Raw genomic sequence first — 25,796 nt, 5'->3', positions numbered from 1 at the left:
CTCAGCCTCCCAAGTACTGGGATTACAAGCGTGCGCCACCACGCCCGGCTCACTGGGCTTTTTCAACATTACTTCATTTCTGTAACAGTAAAAGAAGCAAATATGTCAGTATTATTAGGTACAAATGAAAATGGAAAGGTTATTAGATTCCATAATGGTTTTCTTTTCCCAAGTTATTGATACTTATGGTTCTCTTATAATCCTTTGTACTGCAGATGTTACCATGCTAAAAACTGGTCTCAAAGAGGAGGAGGAAGAGGAGGATCGGGCAGGCAGTATTCACAATCTACCACTTGGAACATCTCAAAGACCATTTTTTGATGGGCCCACACCAACACCACGGCAGAAGCCATTCCAGTCAGGTTCTACACCCTTACATCTCACTCACAGATTCATGGTAAGCCTCAGCTCTGCATTTATCTTAAATAAATAGATTTCAGCATTTTTTTTTTTTTGCTGTAATTTATTTTGTTAGGTAAAAGCATTTTTTTGACATTGATTTAATTGAGCTAGAACACTTTGGTTGATTATAATTTGTGGTTGATTTATTTATGGTTAACACAGTTTTTTCTTTCAACATTATTCAGAATTGTGTTAAAATTCTGTTTTGCAGAAATATAGTGAACCTAAAAATGATAGTATGTCTTGCAGTACCTAATGAACATCTAAACCTTTTTTTCATATATTTGTTTTTTATGTAGATTATTCTGATCCCAAAATATTAGATAATTTTTTTAGACAGCAATTCCTAGTATATCAGAAAGTAATAAATACTGTGGGAAGATCTTCCCTTTTTCCTTATTGTACCCCACTAGAATGTAATGTAAACTCCATAACATTAGAGTTTTTATTGATTTAAGGTTTTGTGTGTGTGATTCTGGGGATCAGGCTGTGGGAGAAAGCCTTGCATATGCTGGTTAACTGCTCTCCATAGACCTGAAGCCCCAGCTCTGGCTTTGTTTTTTGTTTGTTTTTCTGGTTTTTTGTTTGTTTGTTTGTTTGTTTTGTGGTACTGGGATGGAACCCAGGGGCATTCTACCTCCAAGCTACACCCCTAGCCCTATTTTTTATTCTTTATTTTGAAACAGGGTCTCACTGAGTTGCAAAGGGGCTCACTAAATTTTAGCTGAGGCTGTCCGCTAACTATAATCCTTCTGTCTTGCCTCCCAAATGCTGGAATTACAAGTATGCACCACCACGCCCAGCTACTAGGTTTGTTTTTAACTAATATTTTAGCATTTGGAACAAAGTCTGGCACAGTAGGCATGATATATTTTGGTACTAGAGGTTGAACCCAGAGGCTTCTACTTCTGAGAAGATGGAACCCAGGGGCATTCTACCTCTGAGTTACACTCCCAGGCCTACTTTTTATTATTTATTTATTTATTTATTCTTGCGGTACTGGGATGGAACCCAGGGGCATTTGACCTCCGAGCTACACCCATCCCTATTATTTATTTATTTATTTATTTATTTATTTATTTATTTTTGCGGTACTGGGATGGAACCCAGGGGCATTCGACCTCCGAGCTACACCCACCCCTATTATTTATTTATTTATTTATTTATTTATTTATTTATTTATTTATTTATTTATTTTGAAACCGGGTCTCACTGAGTTGCAAGGGGCCTCACTATGTAGCTGAGGCTGTCCGTGAACCGTCATCCTCCGGTCTCAGCCTCCCAAATGATGGGATTACAAGCGTGTGCCACCACGGCTGGCCCCTATTATTATTTATTTTTTTCTTGGTGGTACTGGGGTTGCTGTAAACCCTTCTACCTCTGGGCTACACTCCTGAACCTATTTTTATATTTTTATTTGGAAACAGGGTCTCTTAAGCCAGCAAGGCTGGCTTCGAACCTGTGCAATCCTCCTGTCTCTGCCTCTCAAGCGTGGGGATTACAAGCGTGCACCACCACGCCCGGCTCCGGCCCCTATTTTTTATTCTTTATTTTGAACAGGGTCTCACTGAGTTAAAAAGGGCCTCACTGGCCGGGCATGGGGGCACATGCTTGTAATCCCTGCGCTTGGGAGAAGGAGACAGGAGGATCGCTCAGTTTCGAAGCCAGCCTTGTTGGCTTAAGAGACCTTGTTTCCAAATAAAAAATATAAAAATAGGTCTGGGAGTGTAGCTTGGAGGTAGAAGGGTTCCATCCCCATTACCACCAAAAGAAAAAAAGGGGGGGGGGCTCACTTAGTAGCTTAGTTTGTCTGCTAACTGTGATCCTCCTGTCTTAGCCTCCCAATGCTGGGATTACAAGCCTACATCTGGCTTCTATTTTATTTTTTACTCTGAAACAAGGTTACTAAATTACTAAGGCTGTCCTCAAACATGCAGTCTTCCTGTCTCAGCCTCCCAAATACTGGGATTATGGGTGTGTGTCACTACACCTGTCTTATTTGTTACAAATCTGAGGATTTTGCCTATTGTCTTCTTTGAAAGATACATATCTGCTGGAGGTGGTGGCACACACCTGTAATCCCAGTACCTGGTAGGCTGAGATAGGAGGATTGAGGTTCTAGCATGAACTCAGCAATTTATCAAGACCTGGTTTCAAGATAAAAAATTTTGCCGGGTGTGGTGGTGCACGCTTGTAACCCCGTCATTTGGTAGGCTGAGACCTGAGGATCGCAGTTCTCGGACAGCCTCAGTTACTTAGTGAGGCCCTCCGCAACTTAGGGAGACCTTGTTTCAAAATAAAGAATAATCAAATAGGGGAGGGGATATAGCTTGGAGGTCAAATGCTCCCCCTGAGTTCTAGACCCACAAAAAAAAAAAAAAAAGATAAAAAATTTTAACAAGCATTGGGAATATAGCTATAGCTAGCTTGGTAGTAGCATGCCCCTGGGTTCAATCCCCTGTACAGAAAGACAGACAGCCCTGGCATAAATTTTTATGTAAATACTAAAAGTGGTTTTTAATACTAATAAAACTGTTGCCATCAATAATCATCAGAGTTGATGACGCACGCTTGTAATCCCAGCATTGGGAAGGCTGAGACCCGAGGATTGCAGTTCACTGACAGCCTCAGTTACTTAGTGATGGCCTTCACAATTCAGTGAGACCCTGTTTCAAAAAAACAAACAAAACAAAAAACTAAAAAATAGGGCTAGGGGTGTATCTCAGAGTTAAAATGCCCCTGGGTTCCATCCCCAGTAATGCAAAAATAAACAAATAAATAAATAAATAAATAAATAAATAAATATCATGTAATATATCTTAGTTTTTTTATTAATGAGAATATTTTATTATAGTAATCTTAAATATAATTATAAATGTTAACACTGGTTTATTAGAAACATTAGGGCCTGTAGTGTACATCAGTTGAAGATAAATTTTTCAAGTGGTATCAATTTGTGTTGCCAAATTTTTTATATATATAAACCTGTTAGTTGAAACAGCGAAAAACCTACTAGCATTTGTATCCATATCATAAGTAAACTAAAATTTCCACATATTTCATATGAGAAATTTAAATGAGTCATGTAATTTATTTTTAAATATTAAATACTTCATTTGCTAATAAATAAGTATATGTACCTTGTTATGAAGAAAAATGATTAGTAATTACAGCTCTGATATTTCTTCTGAGCTGGGTGCACGCTTGTAATCCCAGCATTTGGGAATCTGAGACAGGAGAATCGTGGTTTGCAGCCAGCCTCAGGTATTTAGTGAGGCCCTTTGCAACTCAGTAAGACCCTGTTTCAAAATATAAACTAAATGAGCCGGGTGTGGTGGCACACGTTTGCAATCCCTGTGCTTGGGAGGCTGAGACGGGGATTGCGCAGGTTCGAAGTCAGCCTCAGCTACTTAGTGAGACCCTGTTTGCAAATAAAATATAAAATAGGTCTGGGAGTGTAGCCCGGAGGTAGAAAGCCCCTGGGCTCCACCCCTAGTACCAAAAAAAAAAAAAAATACATACACACACACACAACAAACAAAATAATAGGGCTCGGGATGTAGTTCAGAGGTAGAATGCCCCTGGGTTCCATTTATCCAAGTACCACCAAAAAAAAAAAAAAAAAAAGATATTTCTTCTGCCATGTATAGCTAGGAGGTAGATGCCCCTGGGTTCAATCCCTAGTATTGAAATAAAAAGTATTAAAAATATCCACACGTGGTGGTACACACTAAATTGAGTTAGATGAGATATAGTAGCTCTCATAATTTAAACCTTGATGAATATTGAATTATAATATTATTAATTTGTACTACTATAGCCTACTGATTGTTTTTAATCTTACATATTTATAGGTGTGGAACTCTATTGGAATTATTCGCTGCTATAATGATGAGCAAGACAATGCCATAGATGTGGAGTTCCATGATACCTCCATTCACCATGCAACACATTTATCAAACACTTTGAATTATACGGTAGCAGATCTTTCCCATGAAGCTATTCTGTTGGCATGTGAAAGTACTGATGAACTAGCCAGGTAAATTCAAGATTACTAGGAAGAATTTGTCATTATTGAACTGCCAGATACAGTTGTTGAAATTAAAGATAAAAAGTTAAAACAAAATTATATCTTTCAAGCCGGGTGTGGTGACGTAGGTTTGTAATCTCAGTACATGGGAGGCTGAGACGGGAGGATCTCAGGTTTTTAGCCAGCCTCAGCTACTTAGTGAGGTCCTGTGCAACTTAGTGAGACTAAGTATAGCTTGGAGGTAGATACCTCTGGGTTCAATCCCTAGTACTGAAATAAAAAGTATTAAAAGTAGCTGGGTGTGGTGGTACACACTTGTAATCCCAGTAATTAGGAGGCTGAGACAGAATGATCAGGGTTTGCAGCCAGCCTCAGCTACTTAGGCTCTCTGCAATTTAGTGAGACCCTGTCTCAAAAAAAGGGGGGGACTGGGGGTGTAGCATGTATTAAAAATATATTTTCATAACATGAAATTGCAAATAAAATTATTTGGGGCAAGCATTAACTCATGCATAATACCTCAGAACATTTGTCTGTTTTTGCTGTAATATCCTCTCATTTTGTTCTCTTAACTATATATCAAAATGACATGAAATAGCCGGGTGTGGTGGCGCACGCTTATAATCCCCAGGCTTGGGAGGCTGAGACAGGAGGATCGTGCAGGTTCGAAGCCAGCCTCAGCTACTTAGTGAGGCTCTCAGCAACTTAGTGAGACCCTGTTTCCAAATAAAATATAAAAATGGGTCTGAGAGTATAGCCTGGAGATAGAAAGCCTCTGGGTTCTACCCCAGCACCACCAAAAAAAAAAAAAAAAAAAAAAAATGATATGAAATAATTTGTAACCCAAGAAGATGAGAATATTTGTAACACTGTTTTTGTTGTTGTTGTTTTGTTTGTTTTTTGTTTTGGTGGTACTGGGGTTCTTGGAAGCCCTTCTACCTCCGGGCTACACTCCCAGACCAATATTTTTTATTTGGAAACAGGGTCTCTTAAGCCAGCACGGCTGGCTTCGAACCTGCGCGATCCTCCTGTTCCACCTTCCAAGCGCGGGGATTACAAGCGTGTGCCACCACGCCCAGCTGTAACACTGTTTGTTATTACTTTTTTCCCCTCTTGATACTGGGGACTGAACCCGGGGCATTCTACCTCCGAGCTATACCTGTATTTCTTTTTTTTTTTTTTTTTGCGGAACCCAGTGGCATTCAACCTCTGGGCTACACCCCCTGTCCTATTTTCTATTCTTTATTTTGAAACCGGGTCTCACTGAGTTGCAGAGGGCCTCACTAAGTAGCTGAGGCTGTCCGCAAACCGCGATCCTCCGGTCTCAGCCTCCCAAATGCTGGGATTACAAGCATGTGCCCCACGCCTGGCTTTACTTCTTTATATTTTGAAATAAGGTCTTTCTTAGATGCTGAGGTTAGTCTTACAACTAGGATCTTACTGTTTCAGCCTCCTAAGTACTGGGATTACAGGCCTGCCCCACATGCCTGTTGATTTCTTTTCTTAATATATTTGATAGATGAATTTTACCATTTCTCAGTGGCTTGAAATTAAAATCTTTTATTTTTAATTTTTATTTTTTTGTTTGTGGTACTGGGGATTGAACCCAGAGGCATTCTACCTTCAAGGTACACCCCCAACCCATTTTATTTCTTATATGGAAATAGGGTCTCATTGGGTTGATGACAGTCTCACTACTTGCTAAGGTGGTGCTCGAACCTGCGTCCTCCTGTTTCAGCCTCTCAAGTACTGGAATTATAGGCATGAGCCACCATGCCTGGCTGAAATTAAAATCCTTTTGATGAGATATAATTACTCTTTGCTATTCAAAGTGTGGTCCACAGACTAAAGTTGTGGGTTACCTGGGAGCTTGCTGAAAATGCAGAATCTCAGATCCTACCTTAGACCTTTTGAACAGCATCTGCATTTTGACAAGATTCTTTGGTTATTAACAACATATTAAAGTCTGAGAAATGCCATACTATAGCATTTTAACTTTTTGCTTTTCAGTATTGGGTTGGAACCCAGGGCATTCTCCCTTCAAGTTACACCCCCAGCCCTATTTTTTTTTTTTTTTTTTTTTTTTTTTTAATTTTGAAACAGGGTATACTGAGTTGCAGAGGGCCTCACTAAATAGCTGATGCTGGTCAAGAACCGTGATCCTCGTGTTTCAGCCTCCAGAATGCTGGGATTACAAGCGTGTGCCACCATACCCGGCTTCATTTTAACTCTTTTTTTTTTTTTTTTGCAGGTCTGGGGATGGAACCCAGGGGCATTCGACCTCCGAGCTATACCCCCTGCCCTATTTTTTATTCTTTATTTTGAAACAGGGTCTCACTGAGTTGCAAAGGGCCTCACTAAGTAGTAGCTGAGGCTGTCCTTGAACTGTGATCCTCCGGTCTCAGCCTCCCAAATTCTGGGATTACAAGTGTGCGCCACCACGCCTGGCTCATTTTAATATTTTAATTGGTTTTCTAATTTATACTTCATAAAATCAACCCAGTACGTCATTCATTATTGAATTAAATCAATTTTTCAAAATAAATCATGGGGCAGGGCATAGTGGCACATGCTTGTAATCCCAGCATTTGAGAGGCTGAGACCGGAGGATCGTGTTTCACAGACAGCCCCAGCTACTTAGTGAGGCCCTCTGCAACTTAGTGAGACCCTGTTTCAAAATTAAAATATAAAGTAGGGCAGGGGTATAGCTCTGAGGTCAAATGCCCCTGAGTTCCATTCCCAGACCCACTCAAAAAAAAAAAAATCATGGGCAGCCAGGCTCAGTAATGCACACTGGTAATACCAGTGGCTGAGGAGGCTGAGGGAGAGGATCCCAAGTTCAAGATCATCCTGAGCAGCTTAATGAGATCCAATCTCAAAATAAAAACTAAAAGTGCAGGGAATGTAGCTTAATACTAGAGCTCCCTGGGTTAAACCCCTAATACCATAAAATAAGTCACAAACATTGTACTGTAAACAAAACAGAAAATCACTGTTTACTCAGTGTCTCTAACCCAGAATATCTTGCAGAATTAGAAAATTTATTTCCATGTTCAATTTTGATTTTAGATTCCCTTCTTTTTGTCTTCTTAGATATATTATTTCACAGTGACCCTATATAATGTTAGGTTTTGACTCTAAAATTGAGTATTAAAATTACTGTTCAGGGGCCAGGCGTGGTGGCGCACACTCGTAATCCCTGAGCTTGGGAGGCAGAGACAGGAGGATCGTGCAGGTTCAAAGCCAGCCTTGCTGGCTTACGAGACCCTGTTTCCAAATAAAAAAAAATAAAATAAAATAGGTCTGGGAGTGTACACCATGCCCGGCTCTTTATTCTCTATTTTGAAACAGGGTCTCAGTGAGTTGCAGAGGACCTCACTAAGTATCTGAGGCTGTCAGCAAACTGTGATCATCCTGTCTCAGCCTCCAGAATCTGGGATTACAAGTGTGTTCCACCACACCCGGCCTTCCATGTAAACTTTTTTTTTTTTAATGTAGGTGGTGGTTTTTCTGCATCTAAACATAGAATCACACTTTACTATTTTGACCCTGCCTTTTCTCGTTTAATATTTATATTGAGATTATTTTTCTGTTTCTTTGAATATTCTTCAAAAACATGACTTCATAGTTTTAAGTATAGTTCACTTTAAGAGCTGAGCATGGTGGCACATGCTTGTAATCCCAGCATTTAGGATGCTGAGACGGGAGGATCATAGTTCGCGGACAGCCTCAGCTACTTAGTAAGGCCCTTTGCAACTCAGTGAGACCCTGTTTCAAAATAATAAGAACCGGGCATGGTGGCGCACACTTGTAATTCCAGACAGGAGGATCGCACAGGTTCAAAGCCAGCCTCAGCTACTTAGTGAGGCTCTCAACAACTTAGTGAGACTCTGTTTCCAAATAAAATATAAAATAGGTCTGGGAGAGCCAGGTGTGGTGGCGCATACTTATAATCCCAGCATTTGAGAGGCTGAGACCGGAGGATCATGGTTCATGGACAGCCTTAGCTACTTAGTGGAGCCCTCTGCAACTTAGATCCTGTTTCAAAAAAATAAAGAATAAGCCAGGCGTGGTGATGCACACTTGCAATCCCAGTGCTTGGGAGGCTGAGACAGGAGGATCGCACAGGTTTGAAGCCAGCCTCAGCTACTTAGTGAGGCTCTCAGCAACTTAGTGAGACCCTGTTTCCAAATAAAGTATAAAATAGGACTGGGAGTATAGCCCGGAGGTAGAAAAGCCCCTGGATTCCACCCTCAGTACCACACAATAAATAAATAAATAAAAATAAAGAATAAAAAATAGGGTCTGGGGTGTAGCTTGGAGGTTGAATGCCGCTGTGTTCCATCCCCAGACCTGCAAAAGAGAAAATAGGTCTGGGAGTATAGCTCAGAGGTAGAAAAGCCCCTGGGTTCCTCCTCCAGTATCACAAAAAAAAAAAAAAAAAAATAGGGATGGAATGTAGCTCAGAGGTAGAATGCCCCTGGGTTCCATCCCTAGTACCAACCAAAAAAAAAAATTTTTTTTTATATGTATATATAATTTTTATGTGTGTGTATGTGTATATATGTAGTTCATTCATTTTCAGGCCATTTCATATTTACTTTCTTAATTTTTTTTTTGTGTGTGTGGGTTTGGGGATGGAACCCAGGGGCATTTGGTCTCTGAGCTACACCCCTGCCCTACTAAGTTGCAGAGGGTCTCACTAAGTAGCTGAGGCTGTCTGCGAACCCGCGATCCTCCGGTCTCAGCCTCCTGAATGCTGGGATTACAAGAGTGCGCCACCACTCCTGGATTACTTTAATTTTTTACACTAGTAAAATATAATAAAAAATACACTTATTTTGTGTGGTCCTGGGGATTGAACCTAGGGTATTCTACCTCCAAGCTACACCTCAGCCTGATTTTTTATTCTTTATTTTGAAACAGTAGCTGAGGCTGGCTGCCAACTTGGATCCTTCTGTCTCAGTCTCCCAAGTGGTGTGCCACCACACCGGTCTTATTTTTTGTTTTAAACTGGGTATCATGACTACTTGTATATGTAAAAAATCACATACAAAATAAGGTTTCTGTCTTGTTTTAATTTTTAGCAAACTTCACTGCCTGCACTTTAGTTCTTGGGATTCAAGCAAGGAGTGGATGGTGGACATGCCTCAGAACGAGGATATCGAAGCCATATGTCTAGGTCAGGGATGGGCTGCCGCCGCCACGAGTGCCTCCTTGCTTCGATTGTTTACTATTGGAGGTATTCAGAAAGAAATGTTCAGCCTTCCTGGGCCTGTGGTGTCGATGGCAGGACATGGAGAGCAGCTTTTCATTGTTTATCACAGAGGTAGGTGTTTTCCAGTCTTTAAAAGTTACCATGGCCTGGATTAAAATGGAAGGTACTCAGATATACTTCCTTTTGCATTTACTTAGCATTTGTAGCAGTGTAGTCACTGAATGTTGAGAATTTCAATAACATTCAGCTGGGTGCATGCCTATAATTCCAGTACTTGGGAGACAGAGACCAAAAGATTGCAGATTGGAGACCAGCCTCAGCAATTTAACAAGACTCTCAGCATTCCAGGGAGACCCTGTTTCAAAACAAAAAATAATAAGGGGTGTATGTCAGAGGTAAAATGCCCTTGTGTTCAAACCCCAGTACAAAAAAGAGAGAGAGAGAGAGAGACCATTGTAGAACACTTATATAGCATTATAGGGAAAATTCTAAGGTAAAATCTGCTTAATTACTTTTATGGCTAAATATTATCTTTGGTAGGTACTTTTAAAAAGGTGGATTTTTTTCCCCCCCAGTACTGGGGATTTACCCAGGGGCATTTTACCTCCAAACTATGCCCCTAGCCCTATTTTTAATATTTTATTTTGATACAGGGTCTTATTAAATTGCAGAGGGACTCACTAAGTAGCTGAGGCTGGCTTTGAACCTCTGATTCTTCTGTCTCAATCTCCCGAGTACTGTGATTATAAGCATGTGCCATCATGCCTGGCTTCAACGAATTTTTAAGAGTTTAAATACCTTAAAAATAAGCTTAAGCCGAGCATGATGGCACATGCTTGTAATCCCCGCGCTTGGGAGGCTGAGACAGGAGGATCACGCAGGTTCGAAGCCAGCCTCAGCTACTTAGTGAGGCTCTCAGCAATTTAGTGAGATCCTGTTTAAAAAAAAAAAAAAAAAAAAAAAATATATATATATATATATATATATATATATATATAAATAAATGGGTGTGGGAGTATAGCTCGGAGGTAGAAAGCCTCTGGGTTCCACCCTCAGTACCACCAAAAAAAATAAAATAAAATAATAATAATAATAAGCTTAAAGCCGAGTGTGGTGGCACACGCTTGTAATCCCTGCACTTGGGAGGCGGAGACAGGAGGATCTTGCTGGTTCGGAGCCAGCCTCGCTGGCTTAAGAGACCCTGTTTCCAAATAAAAAAATATAAAACAGTTCTGGGAGTGTGGCCCGGAGGTAGAAGGGCTTCCAGGAACCCCAGTACCGAAAAAAAAAAAAAAAAAAAGCTTAAGATGAACATGGTGGTACACATTTATGATCCCAGTATTTAGGAGGCTGAGACAAGAGGATCACATGTTTACCGCCAGGCCTCAGCTACTTAGTGAGGGCTTCAGCAACTTAGTGAGATCTTGTTTCAAATAAATAATTAAAAAAAAAAATAGGGCTGGGATGTACCTCAGAGGTAGAATCCCCCTGTGTTCAACCCCCCCCTTCTGAAAGAAAAAAAAAAAGTCTTTAAATGGTTTCTAAATTGATACTACCAACGTTACATTGTTACATTGTTGTATCTTTACACTTACACATCTGTTTTCTCACTTAACATCTGTATGTAGAATTTTTTTTTTTTTTTTTTTTTTTTTTTTTTTTTTTTTGGTGGTACTGGGGTTCCTGGAAACCCTTCTACCTTAGGGCTACACTCCCAGACCTATTTTATACTTTTATATTTGGAAAACAGGGTCTCTAGGCCAGCACGGCTGGCTTTGAACCTGTGCAATCCTCCTGTCTCCGCCTCCCAAGCGCGGGGATTAAAAGCGTGCGCCACCACGCCCGGCTCTGTATGTAGAATTTAAATAGGCATTTCAGGCTTAACATGGTGATAATAAAGCCTTTGGTTCTTTTTTCTTCTAAATTTGCTTATTAATGTAGTTCCTTTATCCACTGCTAACCAGTACATTTGCAAAAGCTATGGATCTAAAAGGTTTATTGCTGTGTGTGTGTGTGTTTTCTAGGGATTGAACCCAGAGATGCACTACCTCTTAGCTATACACAAGCACTGTTTTATATTTTATTTTTGTGGTACTTGTGATTGAACCCAGGGGCATTCTACCTCTGAGCTATACCCCTAGCCCTATTTTATTCTTTTATTTTGAAACAAATCCTCACTAAGTTGCTGGGGCTGCTCTCAAATCCCCAAGTTTTTATTTTATATTTTCTTTTAAACAGGGTCTTGCTAAGTTGCTGAGTCTGGCCTCAAACCTGTGACCCTCATCTCAGCCTCCCAAATTACAGGTGTGTGCCAGTGCACCCAGCTTAAAAGGTTTTTTTTGTTTTGTTTTTGTGCTACTGGGTTGGAACCCAGGGACATTCTATCTCTGAGCTACTCCTCTAGACCTATTTTTTATTTTTTTATTTTGAAACAGGGTCTCACTAAGTTTTAGAGGACCTCACAAATTGCTAAGGCTGGCCTGTGATCCTCCATTCTCAGCCTCCCAAGTACTAGGATTACAAGCATGCGCCACCACACCCGAATGTTCTTGATTCATCTCTTTCCCTCACCTTCCTCACCGTATCCATTCCTTCAGTAAAATTATGTCATCCTGTCAGTTCTATGGAGTAATACATTCCACATTCTCTTTATTTCCTGCCCTAACACCCCAGTCCAAGCCATATGTCGTACCTTTGACTCCCAGGATAGCCTTCAAATTTTGTCTTTCAGCTGCAGTTCTTGCCTTTTACAGTCTCTTCCACACAGCAGCCTGAGTTGTTTTATACAAATATAAAGCAGATCATCTCCCTCTTCTGCTCAGCTCTTTCTGACTTTCTATCACTTCTAGAATAACAGTCAAAGTTCTTATCATAGTGGTAATCACTGGCCTGCATGATCTGACCTTCCTTTACCTCGTCAACTCTTCTCGCCTTTTTCCTCGTTAACATGGCTCTGACTGTACTGGCTGCCTTTTGTTCCTTGAACACCCGAGTTTGTTCCTGCCTGGGGATCTTACCAGTACCTGTTCACGTGTCTACCACCGTGTTCCTTCCCCTAAAATTTGCATGGATGGCCCCCACTTGCAATTCATATCTCAGCCTAAATTTTGCTTTATTCACCGGGCATGGTGGCGCACACTTGTAATCCCAGCATTCAGGAGGCAGAGACAGGAGGATCGCGGTTCGTGGACAACCTCAGCTACTACTTAGTGAGGCCCTTCGCAACTCAGTGAGACTGTTTCAAACATAAAAGGACTAAAAAATAGGGCTGGAAGCCAGGCATGGTGGCGCACGCTTGTAATCCCCTCGCTTGGGAGGCTGAGACGGGAGGATCGCGCAGGTTCGAAGCCAGCCTCAGCTACTTAGTGAGGCTCTCAGCAACTTAGTGAGACCCTGTTTCCAAATAAAATATAAAATAGGTCTGGGAGTATAGCCCGGAGGTAGAAAGCCTCTGGGTTCCATCCCCAGTACCACACACACACAAAAAAATAGGGCTGGGGGTTGTAGCTAGAAAGGCCCTTGGGTTCCATCCCCAGTACTGCTTTATCATAAAGGCTACTATAACTTAATGTAATCACTCACTCTGTGTGTGTGTGTGTGTGTGTGTGTGTGTGTGTGTGTGTGTGTGTGTTTTGCTGGGGATGGAACCCAGGACATTCTATCTCCAAGCTACACCCCAGCCCTATTTTATTTTTTATTTCAGTTCTTTGGTAGCATTTTTTTATGTTCTTGGCTCTTTAAATTTGTTTTTCCTACCTGAATATGAATTTTATAAGAACAGTGACTAGTTTCCCATTGTATTCCCATTGAACTGGTACATAAAAAGTTCTCTGTACCCGGGTGTGGTGGCGCACGCTTGTAATCCCCGCACTTGGGAGGCAGAGACAGGAGGATCGCGCTGGTTCGAAGCCAGCCGCGCTGGCTTAAGAGACCCTGTTTCTAAAATATAAAATAGGTCTGGGATTGTAGCCCGGAGATAGAGGGCTTCCAGGAACCCCAGTACCACCAAAAAAAAAAAAGTTATCTATAAATATTTCTTTAGTGAATGAATAACCACTTATAACCACTTTATATATATAGTCCACAATTACTCTGCTTTTGATACCTAAATTGTACCTCACCTGAGTTATCTATAAAAATAGTGCTATATAAGCCGGGTGTGGTGGCACACACTTGTAATCCCAGCATTCGGGAAGCTGAGACCTGGAGGATCGTGGTTCACGGCAAGCCTCAGCTACTTAGTGAGGTCCTCTGCAACTCAGTGAGACCCAGTTTCAAAATAAAAGAATAAAAAATAGGGCAGGGGTGTAGCTTGGAGGTAGAATGCCCCTGGGTTCCATCACCAGAGCTTAAAAAAAAAAAATAGTGCTATTTCTTCTAAGAATTTAACACAAAATAAATTTTGATAAATAATAATAAACTGCATGTGGCTGAGTAACCTTTGATACCTGACTTGTAATTATATTTTCTCCTTAGGTACAGGATTTGATGGAGATCAATGTCTTGGAGTACAACTGCTAGAGCTTGGGAAGAAGAAAAGACAGATTTTGCATGGTGACCCTCTTCCTCTTACAAGGAAATCCTACCTTGTATGGGTTGGGTTTTCAGCTGAAGGCAAGAAACATTTTTTTTATATATATTAAAGATATTTTTTAGCTGTGTGTGATGGTACATACTTGTAGTTTTATTACTTGGGAGGCTGAGACAGGAAGATTGCAGGTTTTCTGCCAACCTCAGCTACTTAGATAGGCCTTCCCCAACCTAGTGAGACTCTGATTCAAAAATATAAAAAATAGGGCTAGGGATGTAGCTTGGAGATAGAATGCCTCTGGGTTCAATATCCAGTGTCAAGCTGGGTTTGGTGGCTCATGCTTTGTAATCCCAGTATTTGGGAGGCTGAGACAGGAGGATCCGGGTTCACGGCCAGCCTCAGCTACTACTTAGGCCCTTTGCAACTCAGTGAGACTCTGTTTCAAAATAAAGAATAAAAAATAGGGCTGGGGGTGTATCTTGGAAGTAGAATGCCCCTGGGTTTCATCCCCAGTACTGGAGGGGGGGAAAAAATCCAGTACCACAAAAAGGCAAATATTATTCAAGAAGAAAGTCATTTCATTGTTTTACTCCTAATTAATTTCTTTAAAATAAGTTGTCTAAACCAGGCATGGCGGCACATGCTCGTAATCCCAGCATTTAGGAGGCTGAGACCGGAGGATCGCAGTTCGTCGACAGCCTCAATACTTAGTGAGGCCTTCTGCAACTCATTGAGACACTGTTTCAAAATAAATAATAAAAAATTGGGCAGGACCCAGCATTCGGGAGGCCGAGACCCAAGGGTTGCGGTTTGCGGACAGCCTCAGCTACTTAGTGAGGCCCTTCGCAACTCAGTGAGGCCCTGTTTCAAAATAAAGAATAAAAAATTGGGCAGGGGTATAGCTCAGAGGTCAGATGCCTCTGGGTTTCATCCCCATACCCGCAAAATAAATAAATAAAGTAAGTTGTCTAGGCCGGGTGTGGTGGCGCACGCTTGTAATCCCAGCATCTGGGAGGCTGAGACAGGAAGATCGTAGTTGGAGGACAGCCTCAGCTACTACTTAGGCTCTTTGCAACTCAGTGAGACCCTGTTTCAAAAAAAAAAAAAAAAATAGGGCTGGGGGTGTAGCTCGGAGGTAGAATGCCTCTTGGTCCTGTCCCCATTACCTAATAATAACAACAACAACAACAACAACAACAGTAGTAGTAGTAGTAGTAGTAGTAGTAGTAGTAGTAGTAGTAGTCGTCGTCTAAGCTGGGTGTGGTGGCCACACCTGTAATATCAGTACTTGAGAAGCAAAGACAGGAGATCTGAAACAGCCTCTGTTAGTAGTGAGACTCTTATCAACCTAGTGAGACCCTATTTCAAAATAAAAATAAAATCGAGCTGGGGTGTAGCTTGGAGGTAGAATGCCCATGGGTTCAATCTCTAATATCACAAAAAAATAAGTTGTCTATATTTTGTATTTAAATTTCTGGTTTAAGTACTATAATATGTTTAAATAGCCCATATATTCCCATTTCTTTGTTGTGCGTGTGTGTGTGTGTGTGTGTGTGTGTGTGTGTGTGTGTGTGTTACTGGGAATGGAGCCTATGTCAGGTTCTGCACCAGCAAAGCATGGGACAGTGGGATGAAACAATGTTCTTGAGGCCAGGTGTGGTGGCACACACCTATAATCCTAGTACTTGGAATGAGACAGGAGGATCACAGGTTCCTGATCAGCCTCAGCTACTTAATGAGGCCATCTACAACTTAGTCACACCTGTTTCAAAATAAATAATAAAAAATGGGGTTGGGGGTGTAGCACAGAGGTAAAGTGCCCCTGAGTTCAATCCCAAGTGCCACAGGAAAAAAATGCTCTTGTTCCTTTTTATACGAGTTTACAGAATTAAGGCTGGGCCATTATCATTATCACAAACCACATCTTTGGTTGTGGAGCCCAGTGGTGTGTTAGGAATGCTTTAGAAAATAAACTGTTATCTGGCAGTTTTGTAAGAGTGGCTATCTTCAGCTCCCTCCTTGGGGCCGTCTTTAACCCTGAAGCAAAGCTAGCAAAAGGTACCATAAAACAGAGGTCATAACTTAGATAGCAAAGAGGCATCAAGGTCACTGTCTTCAGTTCCCTCAAAAAAGGCATTCTTCCACGAGAGCAAGCAAGAAGCTATAAATGTTTAGACTTAAAACAGTTTCCCACAAACCCAGGGACATTCTACCCCTGAGCCACACCCCTAGCCCTATTATGTTTTTTATTTTGAAACAATCTCAATAAGTTGCCAGACCTCACCCTAACCCTAGGCTTAAGTCTCAGGAACTTGGCGAGACCTTATTTCAAAATTAAAAATTTAAAGGGCTGGAAGTGTGACTTGGAGATAGAATGTCCCTGGGTTCAGTCCCCAGTACCATTGGAAAACTACACTTAGTAGACAAAGTAGTTATTTTCTTATATATGAGATCTTTTTTTTTTTTCTTTTTTTTTTTTTTTTTTTTTTTTGCGGGTCTGGGGATGGAACCCAGGGGCATTCGACCTCCGAGCTACACCCCCTGCCCTATTTTTTATTCTTTATTTTGAAACTAGGTCTCACTGTTGCCGAGGACCTCACTAAGTAGCTGAGGCTGTCCGCGAACCGCGATCCTCCAGGTCTCAGCCTCCCAAATGCTGGGATTACAAGCGTGCGCCACCACGCCTGGCTTGAGATCTTTCTTTATGAAAATTCTGATTAGAAAATTTACAGTGAAGCCAGGTGTGATGGTGCACACTTGTAATCTCAGAGGTAGAATGCTCCTGGGTTCAAACTCAGTACCACAAAAAAAATTTACAGTGAAGTCTATTTTTCTAATATGTATTTATTAAATAGCAAGGAGGAGATAAAATGGTAAGGTTTTGTCTTTTCTAGCAGATTTTACATGAAAATTATGAATTTTCTAAAATAGCATTATCAAGCCGAGCATGGTGGTACACACTTGTATTCCCAGCATTCAGCAGGCAGAGACCGGAGGATCGCAGTTCGCGGACAGCCTCAGCTACTTAGCAGGGCAGTTCGTAACTTAGTGAAACCCTGTATCAAAAATAAAGGCCTAAAAAATATTGCTGAGGGTGTAGCTTGGAAGTAAAATGCCCCTGGGTTCCATACCCAGTACCGCAAGAAATAAGAAATAAAAAAATAAAATAGCATTATCCACTATAGCTAACTACAAGCCACATTTGGCTGTTGACTTATCTGAATTGAGATGTTTTGTAGGTATAACATTTCTTCTGAGTTTTAAAGAGTTAATATGAAGAAAAATAATAAAAAGAAAGCTCAGCTGGCACACGCTTGTAATTTACGCACTTGGGAGACTGAGAAAGGAGAATCACGCAGGTTCGAAGCCAGCTTCAGCTACTTAGTGAGGCTCTCAGTAACTTAGTGAGACCCTCTTTCCAAATAAAATATAAAATAGGTCTGGGAGTATAGCCCGGAGATAGAAAGCCCCTGGGTTCCACCCCATTACCACCAAAAAGAAAACTCAAAGCTGGTTGTGGTGGCACACACCTATAATCCTGGTACTTGGGATGTTGAAACAGGAGTATTGCAGGTTTGAGACCAGCTATAGCAATTTAGCAAGATTCAGCCAGCTAGTGAGAGCATATTTTAAAATGAAAAATTAAAAAGGGTTGGGGATATAACTTGGAGGTAGAATACCCCTGGGTTCAATCCCCAGTACTTCAAAAGAGGAAGAAGAAACAAAACTCAATAATTCTTTTAAATTTGATTATATACTGAATGGTACTATTTTGGATATATTGAATTTAAAATTAACTTCAAGCTGGGTGTGGTGGCACACTCTTGTAATCCAGTTATTTGGGAGGCTGAGACAGTAGGATCACGCTTCAAAGACAGCCTCAGGTCCTACTTAGGCCCTTTGCAACTCAGTGAGACCCTGTTTCAAAATAAAGAAAAATAGAGAGAGAGCTGGGAGTGTCACTCGGAAGTAGAATACCCCCTGGGTTCCATCTCTAATACCGCAAGAAAAATAAAGGAGCTGCTAATCTCCCTCCAAGGCTAAAGTTATTTCTATTATTAGCGATTCATGCTTTTTGTGTACATCATTGAAAACTTCAGTTTCTCCTTTTCAGTCGGGCGTGGTGGCACATGCTTGTAATCCCAGTACTTGGGAGGCTGAGACAGGAGGATCGCACAGGTTCAAAGCCAGCCTCAGCTACTTAGGCTCTCAGCAGCTTAGTGAGACCCAATTTCCAAATAAAAAATATAAAATAGGACTGAGAGTGTAGCCCAGAGGTAGAAAACCCCTGGGTTCTATCCCCAGTACCACCAAAAAAAAAAAAAAAAAGTCAACCATTTCTTGATTTGCTTTCTATTGGAACATTATTAGTCATTTAGGCATTAATAATAGCTTCATTTATATAGCCTTTTCTTTTTCCAACAATCAGATTCAGTCCCTGAGGAAACGGAAGTTTGCTGAGTGATAGGCATATGCAGCCACAGATGAGAAAAGTATTAGATCATTTGCCATACACTTCGTTAGGTGGTAATAGAGTAAGTGGGAAGTGTATTGCTTCCCTTGGAGTTGGGGTAGCAGAGGCCATCTAACAAAAGGGGGGTGTCAATGACTTCTTTCCATTATCACTTTATAACAGGTCCTGACATTTTATCGATTCTCTTAGCCAGAAACCTTCATATATGTTTAATTTTTTGTTTTCTTTTGAAATTGGCTTAGTTATTGCTATATTCCAGCAGGTGGCATAGTATTAACTGAAACTTAGTTGTTTTTTTTCCCCTTGGATAAAGTTTAGTATCAAATACTCTATATCACACATAGTACTTTGCCTTCCTCTGTTAGGTCTTACTCTGTGGTTAATGAAATTTTATAAGAGGTAATTTTGCTTTGGGTTTTGTTTTGTTTTGCTTTTGCTTTTGAAATGAAAGTTGAGTCTTTAACATACATTTTGTTTTTACTTATTTATTTACTTATTTTTGTGGTACTAGGGGTGGAACCCAGGGTCTTTTTTACTTCCGGGCTATACTCCCTAACCTATTTTATACTTTATTTGGAAACAGGGTCTAAGTTGCTGAGAGCCTCACTAAGTAGCTGAGGCTGGCTTCGAACCTGTGTGATCTTCCTGTTTCAGCCTCCTAAGTGCTGGGATTACAAGCATGTGCCACCACGCCTGGCTTTGACATGTATTTTGAAATGTTATATAACTGAGAGCCGGGCATGGTGGCGCATGCTTGTAATCCCCGCGCTTGGGAGGCTGAGACAGGAGGATCGCACAGGTTTGAAGCCAGCCTCAGCTACTTAGTTAGGCTCTCAACAACTCAGACCCTGTTTCCAAATAAAATATAAAATAGGTCTGGGAGTATAGTCCAGAGGTAGAAAGCCTCTGGGTTCCACCCCCAGTACCACCAAAATAAAAAAAATACTGTATCTTCAATTGATTCTTGTCGTTGTTACTTTATAGGTACTCCCTGCTATGTGGACTCTGAAGGTTGTATTAGAATGCTTAACAGAGGACTTGGTAATACCTGGACTCCTATCTGTAACACAAGAGAACACTGCAAAGGAAAATCTGATCATTACTGGGTAGTTGGTGTCCATGAAAACCCCCAGCAACTAAGGTAGGCTATTAGAAAATACGTAACACTGACTCATATATTTTATATACATAGTGTATATGTTTGTGTGTTACTGGGGATGGATCCCAGGGACATTCTACTATCAAGCTACACCCCAGTCCGTAAGGATCAGACTATTGTAGGATAATAATTAAATGACTTAGAATAGTTTTATACAGCAGACATTTGAAACACTGAGAAGATGTGTTAAAAGTCTGTTTATGAAAATGTATATTTATACCGACTGTGATAAATTGTTTTCGAGTATTTTCATTTTTCCCTGACTTTACTCTGGAAGAATAAACTTGGATGTTTTTCAAAGATTGGAAACTGTACTATTCAGTGTGAGCTACTACTCTTTTCACACCAGCTTTGCTTGTATTTAGGCACATGTAGAGATGATAGATTTCCCTCCTATGGATAGAAATACGTGAAAGTCCAGGGGAGAAAATATTACAACTGCCATCCTAGTCTGCTCCAGTGTTTAACGAGCCTTACCATCCATGCTGTCAAGAAATTCATCCTGTGTTTATTTAAATTCTTAGCGCTTCTGTTTGCTCTCAGTTTTTGTGCTGCCCTGGAAAGACAGGATGGTCTAGAGGTCCAGAGCTTGGGCTCTGAGTCACGCTGACTGCTGTGGTCACCTGACTGAACTGTTCACTGTGTAGACTGACTGAGCTGCTTAGACTCTCTGTGCTTCGTTTGTTCATCTCTAAAACAAATGTATGTGGGCATGGTGGCACATTCCTATAATCCCAGTACTTGGGAGGCAGAAGGTAGGAGGATCGCAGTATAGGGCAGGGATATACTTTGGAGGTAGAATTCCCCTGGGTTCAATTCCAAGTACCACACACAATGTACCTGTCTCACAGAATTGCTGCGAAGATTAAGTAGGTATATAATATATTAAATAGGATGGCTCCTGACATTTAGTGAATGTTCATTGAATGTTAACCATTAATACAACAATGGTTTTATGTTTGAAAATGTCAGGAACCATTGGACTAGACAATTTCTAAAATCCTTCCAAATCTAAAAGCTATAATTTAGAGTCCATTATTTCTTTATCCTATGTTTAATTTCACGCGTAATGTTACCACCTATAATTACCGTGGCTTTTAATGACAGTTAAACTCTTTGTAAATCTTAATAGGAAAGCAGGTTAAAAAAAAGGAAGCTAGTTGTAGCAAAATTACAACAAATGAATAATTTCATATACCTCCTTAAGATAATGACATTCACATTCACTAAACAAAATGAACCAACATGAATAAGCACTAGATAGAACCGTAAACATTTCCACAGGTTCAAACTTTAACCTCCTATTAAGACAGAATGTAATTTTTTTTTTTTTTTTTTTTTTGGTGGCACCAGGGATAGAACCCAGGGGTATTTCACAAAAAGCAAGCAAACAAATGGATAGTCTGTTAATGAAAATATGAAAGGAGCTGATTTGATTTTTAGTAAACATTTCCACAGGTTCAAACTTTAACCTCCTATTAAGACAGAATGTAATTTTTTTTTTTTTTTTTTTTTGGTGGCACCAGGGATAGAACCCAGGGGTATTTCACAAAAAGCAAGCAAACAAATGGATAGTCTGTTAATGAAAATATGAAAGGAGCTGATTTGATTTTTAGTGACTGTTATTTCATAAAGCTGGTGTGAGAAGGGATTTTCAAAGTTCTTGAAATGCTTGGAGGAATAGTCTTGGTATCTAATTGGGCCTAACATACTTTTTTATTTTTTTATTATTATCATTATTATTATTATTTTGAAAGAGTGTCTTGCTAAGTTGCCAAACCTGGCCTTGAACCTGCAGTTCTCCTGTCTCAGCCTCCCAAATACTGAGATAGGCGTGTGCCACAGCACCTGGTCTAACATACTTTATTATTATAAAGAGAAATTTAAGCAAGCATGGTCCAACACACTTGTAATCCCAGTATTTGGGAGGCTGAAACAGGAGGATCTCAAGTTCAAAGCCATCTTCAGCTACTTAGTGAGGCCCTCTGCAACTTAGTGAGACCCTGTTTCAAAACAAAGAATAAAAAATATGACTGAGCCAGGTGTAGTGACACATGCTTGTAATCTCAGCATTTGGGATGCTGAGACCAGAGGATCATGGTTCACGGACAGCCTCAGCTACTTAGTGAGGCCCTCTGCAACTTAGTGAGACCCTGTTTCAAAATAAAGAATAAAAAATAGGGCAGGAGTTGTAGCTCGGCGATGGAATGCCCCTCAGTTCCATTCCCAGACCTGGAATATATATATATATGACTGAGGGTGTTGCTTTTTGTGGCATTTTAGGAAGTTTTTTTTTTTTTTTTACATAAAACCTTTTCTTTACTGACAGGTGCATTCCTTGTAAAGGTTCCCGGTTTCCCCCCACGCTCCCACGCCCTGCTGTTGCTGTCCTATCCTTCAAGCTTCCTTACTGTCAGGCTGCAACAGAGAAAGGACAAATGGAGGTATGTGGATATCTTATCGTGTCACTCTGAAATTTGCTTGTGGCACAGACATTATAAAATTACTGTAGCCAGGTATGGTGGTGCACACTTGTAATCCCAGTACTTGGGAGGCTGAGACAGGAGAATCCGGGTTTTTGGCCAGCCTCAGCTACTTAGTGAGGCCCTCTACAACTTAGTGAGACCCTGTTTCAAAATAAAGAATAAAAAATCAGAAGCCTGGCATGGTGGTGCATGCTTGTAATCCCAGTACTTAGGAGGCTGAGACAGGAGGATCGCAGGTTCGAAGCCAGCCTCAGCAGCTTAGTAAGGCTGTCAGCACCTTAGTGAGACCCTGTTTCCAAATAAAATATAAAATAGGTCTGAAGATATAGCTCGGAAGTAGAAGGCCTCTGGGTTCCATCCCCAGTACCACCAAAAAATAAATTATTATAATGATAGTCATTTGAAATTTTGCAGTTATTTTAAACAAGAAGCAAATCATTTTGTAAAAAAAACTAGTTCACTAAGTTTTCTGAGAATTAATAATGATAATCCATTTAAAACATCATTCACAGCCGGGTGTAGTGGCGCATGCTTGTAATCCCCACGCTTGGGAGGCTGAGACAGGAGGATTGCACAAGTTCGAAGCCAGCCTCTGCTGGCTTAAGAGACCCTGTTTCCAAATAAAAATATAAAACAGGTCTCAGAGTATAGCCCAGAGGTAGAAAGCCTCTGGGTTCCAACCCAGCACCACCAAAATAAATAAATAAAACATTGTTCACACAACATAGTGAAGCTGTAATGTATTGGAATTTGAATTGTAAAGTAAATTACAAAAAGAATTTAAAAAATATTTTATTCAAAAACTAGTATCTTAAAGTTAATATTTAGCAGTTGCCTGTATTAAAGTATTGATGGGCTCTAAGCAGTTTTATCCGTTTTCATAGGAACAGTTTTGGCGTTCAGTTATATTTCACAACCACCTTGATTACTTAGCTAAAAATGGTTATGAATATGAAGAGAGCACTAAAAACCAAGCAATAAAAGAGCAACAGGAACTTTTAATGAAAATGCTTGCGGTGAGTAAAATAAATATACTGAAAACTTTGAAGTTAATGCTTTTCTATAGGTCGAATTTCTTAAAGATTTGTGAATTAGCAGTAAATTCCAACACCTAGAATTTTTAAATTTTGTCCAATGTTCTTTAAAAGTTAAGTTTTAAGCCAGGCGTGATGGCACACTTATAATCCTAGCTCTTGGGAGGTTGAGATAGGATCACGCAGGTTCAAAGTCAGCCTCAACTACTTTAGTGAGGCTCTCAATAACTTAGTGAGACCCTGTTTCCAAATAAAGTATAAAAAAAGGTTTGGGAGTATAGCCCAGAGGTGGAAAAGCCCTTGGGTTCCACTCCAGTACCAAAAAAAAAAAAAAAAAAAAGCTTAAAAGGTATGTTTCCAGCTGGGTGTGGTAGTGCATGCTTGTAATCCCAGCATTTGGGAGGCTGAGACAGGAGGATCGTGGTTCGAGAACAGCCTCAGCTACTACTTAGTGAGGCCCTTTGCAACTCGGTGAGACCCTGTTTCCAAATAAAGAATAAAAAGTAGGACTGGGGGTGTAGCTCAGAAGTAGAACGCCCCTGGGTTCTATCCCCAGTACCACACAAACACACAAAAAAAGTTATATTTCCTACTTGGTGCTGCAGTTAAAATATTTAAAACATTTCCTGGCAGCTAAGGTCTTGGACAGAAAAAAAATTCTTGATTCTCCATCCCTCTTGTTTTTGCACACCAGCTTGTCTTTGAGCAGACCCTCCAGGTAACTGATGCTTAAAGTTTGAGGACCACTGCTCTGGCTCCTGCTCTTAGAATACTCCCATTGGATTTTGGGCTATTGGTAGGTCTCCAGGGTTGGGTGGTCTTCTGGATACTCTGACTTTTGTCTTTTTTTTTTTTTTTTTTTTTTTTTGGTGGTACTGGGGTGTCTGGAAGCCCTTCTACCTCCGGGCTACACTCCCAGACCTATTTTTACATTTTTTTTTATTTGGAAACAGGGTCTCCTAAGCCAGTGCGCGCGGCTGGCTTCGAACCTGTGCGATCCTCCTGTCTCTGCCTCCCAAGCGCGGGGATTACAAGCGTGCGCCACCACGCCCGGCTGTCTTCTTCTTTTGATGTAGACAGCCACATGTAGTAGAATTTTGTCTGTAGCCAGTGGCCAGGTTTGGTACCCTGTATATTCAAGTACATTTATCTTTGAAGCAGAATCTTCAAAGATCAAAGCTACCCAATTACTTATAATCCCAGTAATTGGGAGGCTGAGACAGGAGGATCTGGGTTCACAGCCCCTCTCAGCTACTTAGTGAGACCTTCTGCAGCTTAGTGAGACCCTGTTTAAAAAAAAAAATTGGGCTGGGGGTATATTTTAGAGATAGAATGCCCCTGGGTTCAATCCTCAACACCACGAAGGAAAAAAAAAGAATATCTTGTAAGTTCATATGTTTCTGTTCTCTAGGTTGGTTTATGGAAAGAATTATAATATCATTTTTTTCCTTCTGGCCTTTCACTGGATTTTTTACCTTTGAGGGCAATGGCTGTGTCTTAATTCAGCCTAGTCACTAAGACCAGAGTACGTTCATTAATTTCAGATGTCTGAGGCAGAGATTCTACCTGATTAAGAATTATTGCTTATAGACAAATGATACTAGGAGTCTTGAGGATATCCAAGTGCATATCTAGAGCTTCTGTGCTGATAGGTCAGAAGTGGGATGTTTGAGTAACAAACTACTGTGCTCTGAGTTACAGCACCCTTAGCCGTCTTCAGAGTATAAGTGCTTCTCACTTAGAACTTGAATAACCTCACTTTGAGTTACTAAAATTCAAACAAAATGGAAGAGTCACTGTTTTCTAAGACATGTTAAGTGAATGTCCTTTTTATTTTATAAGCATAAAAAATAGAGCAAGAAAATGGAAGTGGTTAATTTTAAAGTTTCTGGTAGTCAAAGATAATAGGCAGTCACATTTAGATATTAAAGGATAAGCCAGATTCAGTGGTGCACCCCAGTAATCCCAATGCTTGGGAGGTTAGTACAGATCACAGGTTTGAGGCCAGCCTCATTACAGGGAGGCCTTGTTTGGAACTAAAAATAAAAGTGCTGGGAGTATAACTCAGAGGTAAAATGCCTTGGAGTTCGATCCCTAGTTTAAAAAAAAAAAAAAAACTTAAAGGATATCCAGGAATTGTGGCGCATGCCTATAATCCCAGTACTTGGGAGGCTAAGATGGGAAAACTGCAGGTTTGAGGCCAACCTCAGCAACGTAGCCAGAACCTGCTTCAAAATTTTAAAAGGTCCAGGGGTATAGCTCAAAGGTAGAATGCCCTGAATTGAATCCACAGTACAAAAAAAAAGAAAAAAAATCTAGTATCATTTATGTGCCAATTCTGAGCAAAGTAATAACTGATTTTTATTACAAATTATTTCTTTGAATTTCCTACCCTGTCAGGTAAGTGGCAGCTAGAAAATTTAAGAAACCATGTGACCGGATATGGTGGCTCACGCTTGTAA

At 40.5% G+C, this 25,796-nt stretch overlaps 1 protein-coding gene across 2 annotated transcripts in view; it reads left to right on the top strand.

Moving 5' to 3' along the window:
- The window catches only part of WDHD1 (WD repeat and HMG-box DNA binding protein 1), a gene marked incomplete at both ends in the record, with an annotated part of 77,023 nt that overhangs the window by 28,580 nt on the left and 22,647 nt on the right, over positions 1-25,796 (top strand). For both annotated transcript variants that reach the window (XM_080706968.1, XM_080706967.1), the window contains 7 exons: positions 216-397; positions 4,257-4,441; positions 9,520-9,761; positions 14,127-14,264; positions 19,640-19,796; positions 22,144-22,258; positions 23,185-23,316. In XM_080706968.1, coding sequence (XP_080563094.1) covers positions 216-397; positions 4,257-4,441; positions 9,520-9,761; positions 14,127-14,264; positions 19,640-19,796; positions 22,144-22,258; positions 23,185-23,316 — 1,151 coding nt within the window. The remainder of the gene's footprint in view (positions 1-215; positions 398-4,256; positions 4,442-9,519; positions 9,762-14,126; positions 14,265-19,639; positions 19,797-22,143; positions 22,259-23,184; positions 23,317-25,796) is intronic.

Source organism: Muscardinus avellanarius, assembly GCF_963383645.1.
Source record: "Muscardinus avellanarius genome assembly, chromosome: 12".
Taxonomy (NCBI): domain Eukaryota; kingdom Metazoa; phylum Chordata; class Mammalia; order Rodentia; family Gliridae; genus Muscardinus; species Muscardinus avellanarius.
The sequence above is the reverse complement of the archived record's forward strand: the minus strand, read 5'-3'. Positions and strand labels throughout refer to the sequence as shown.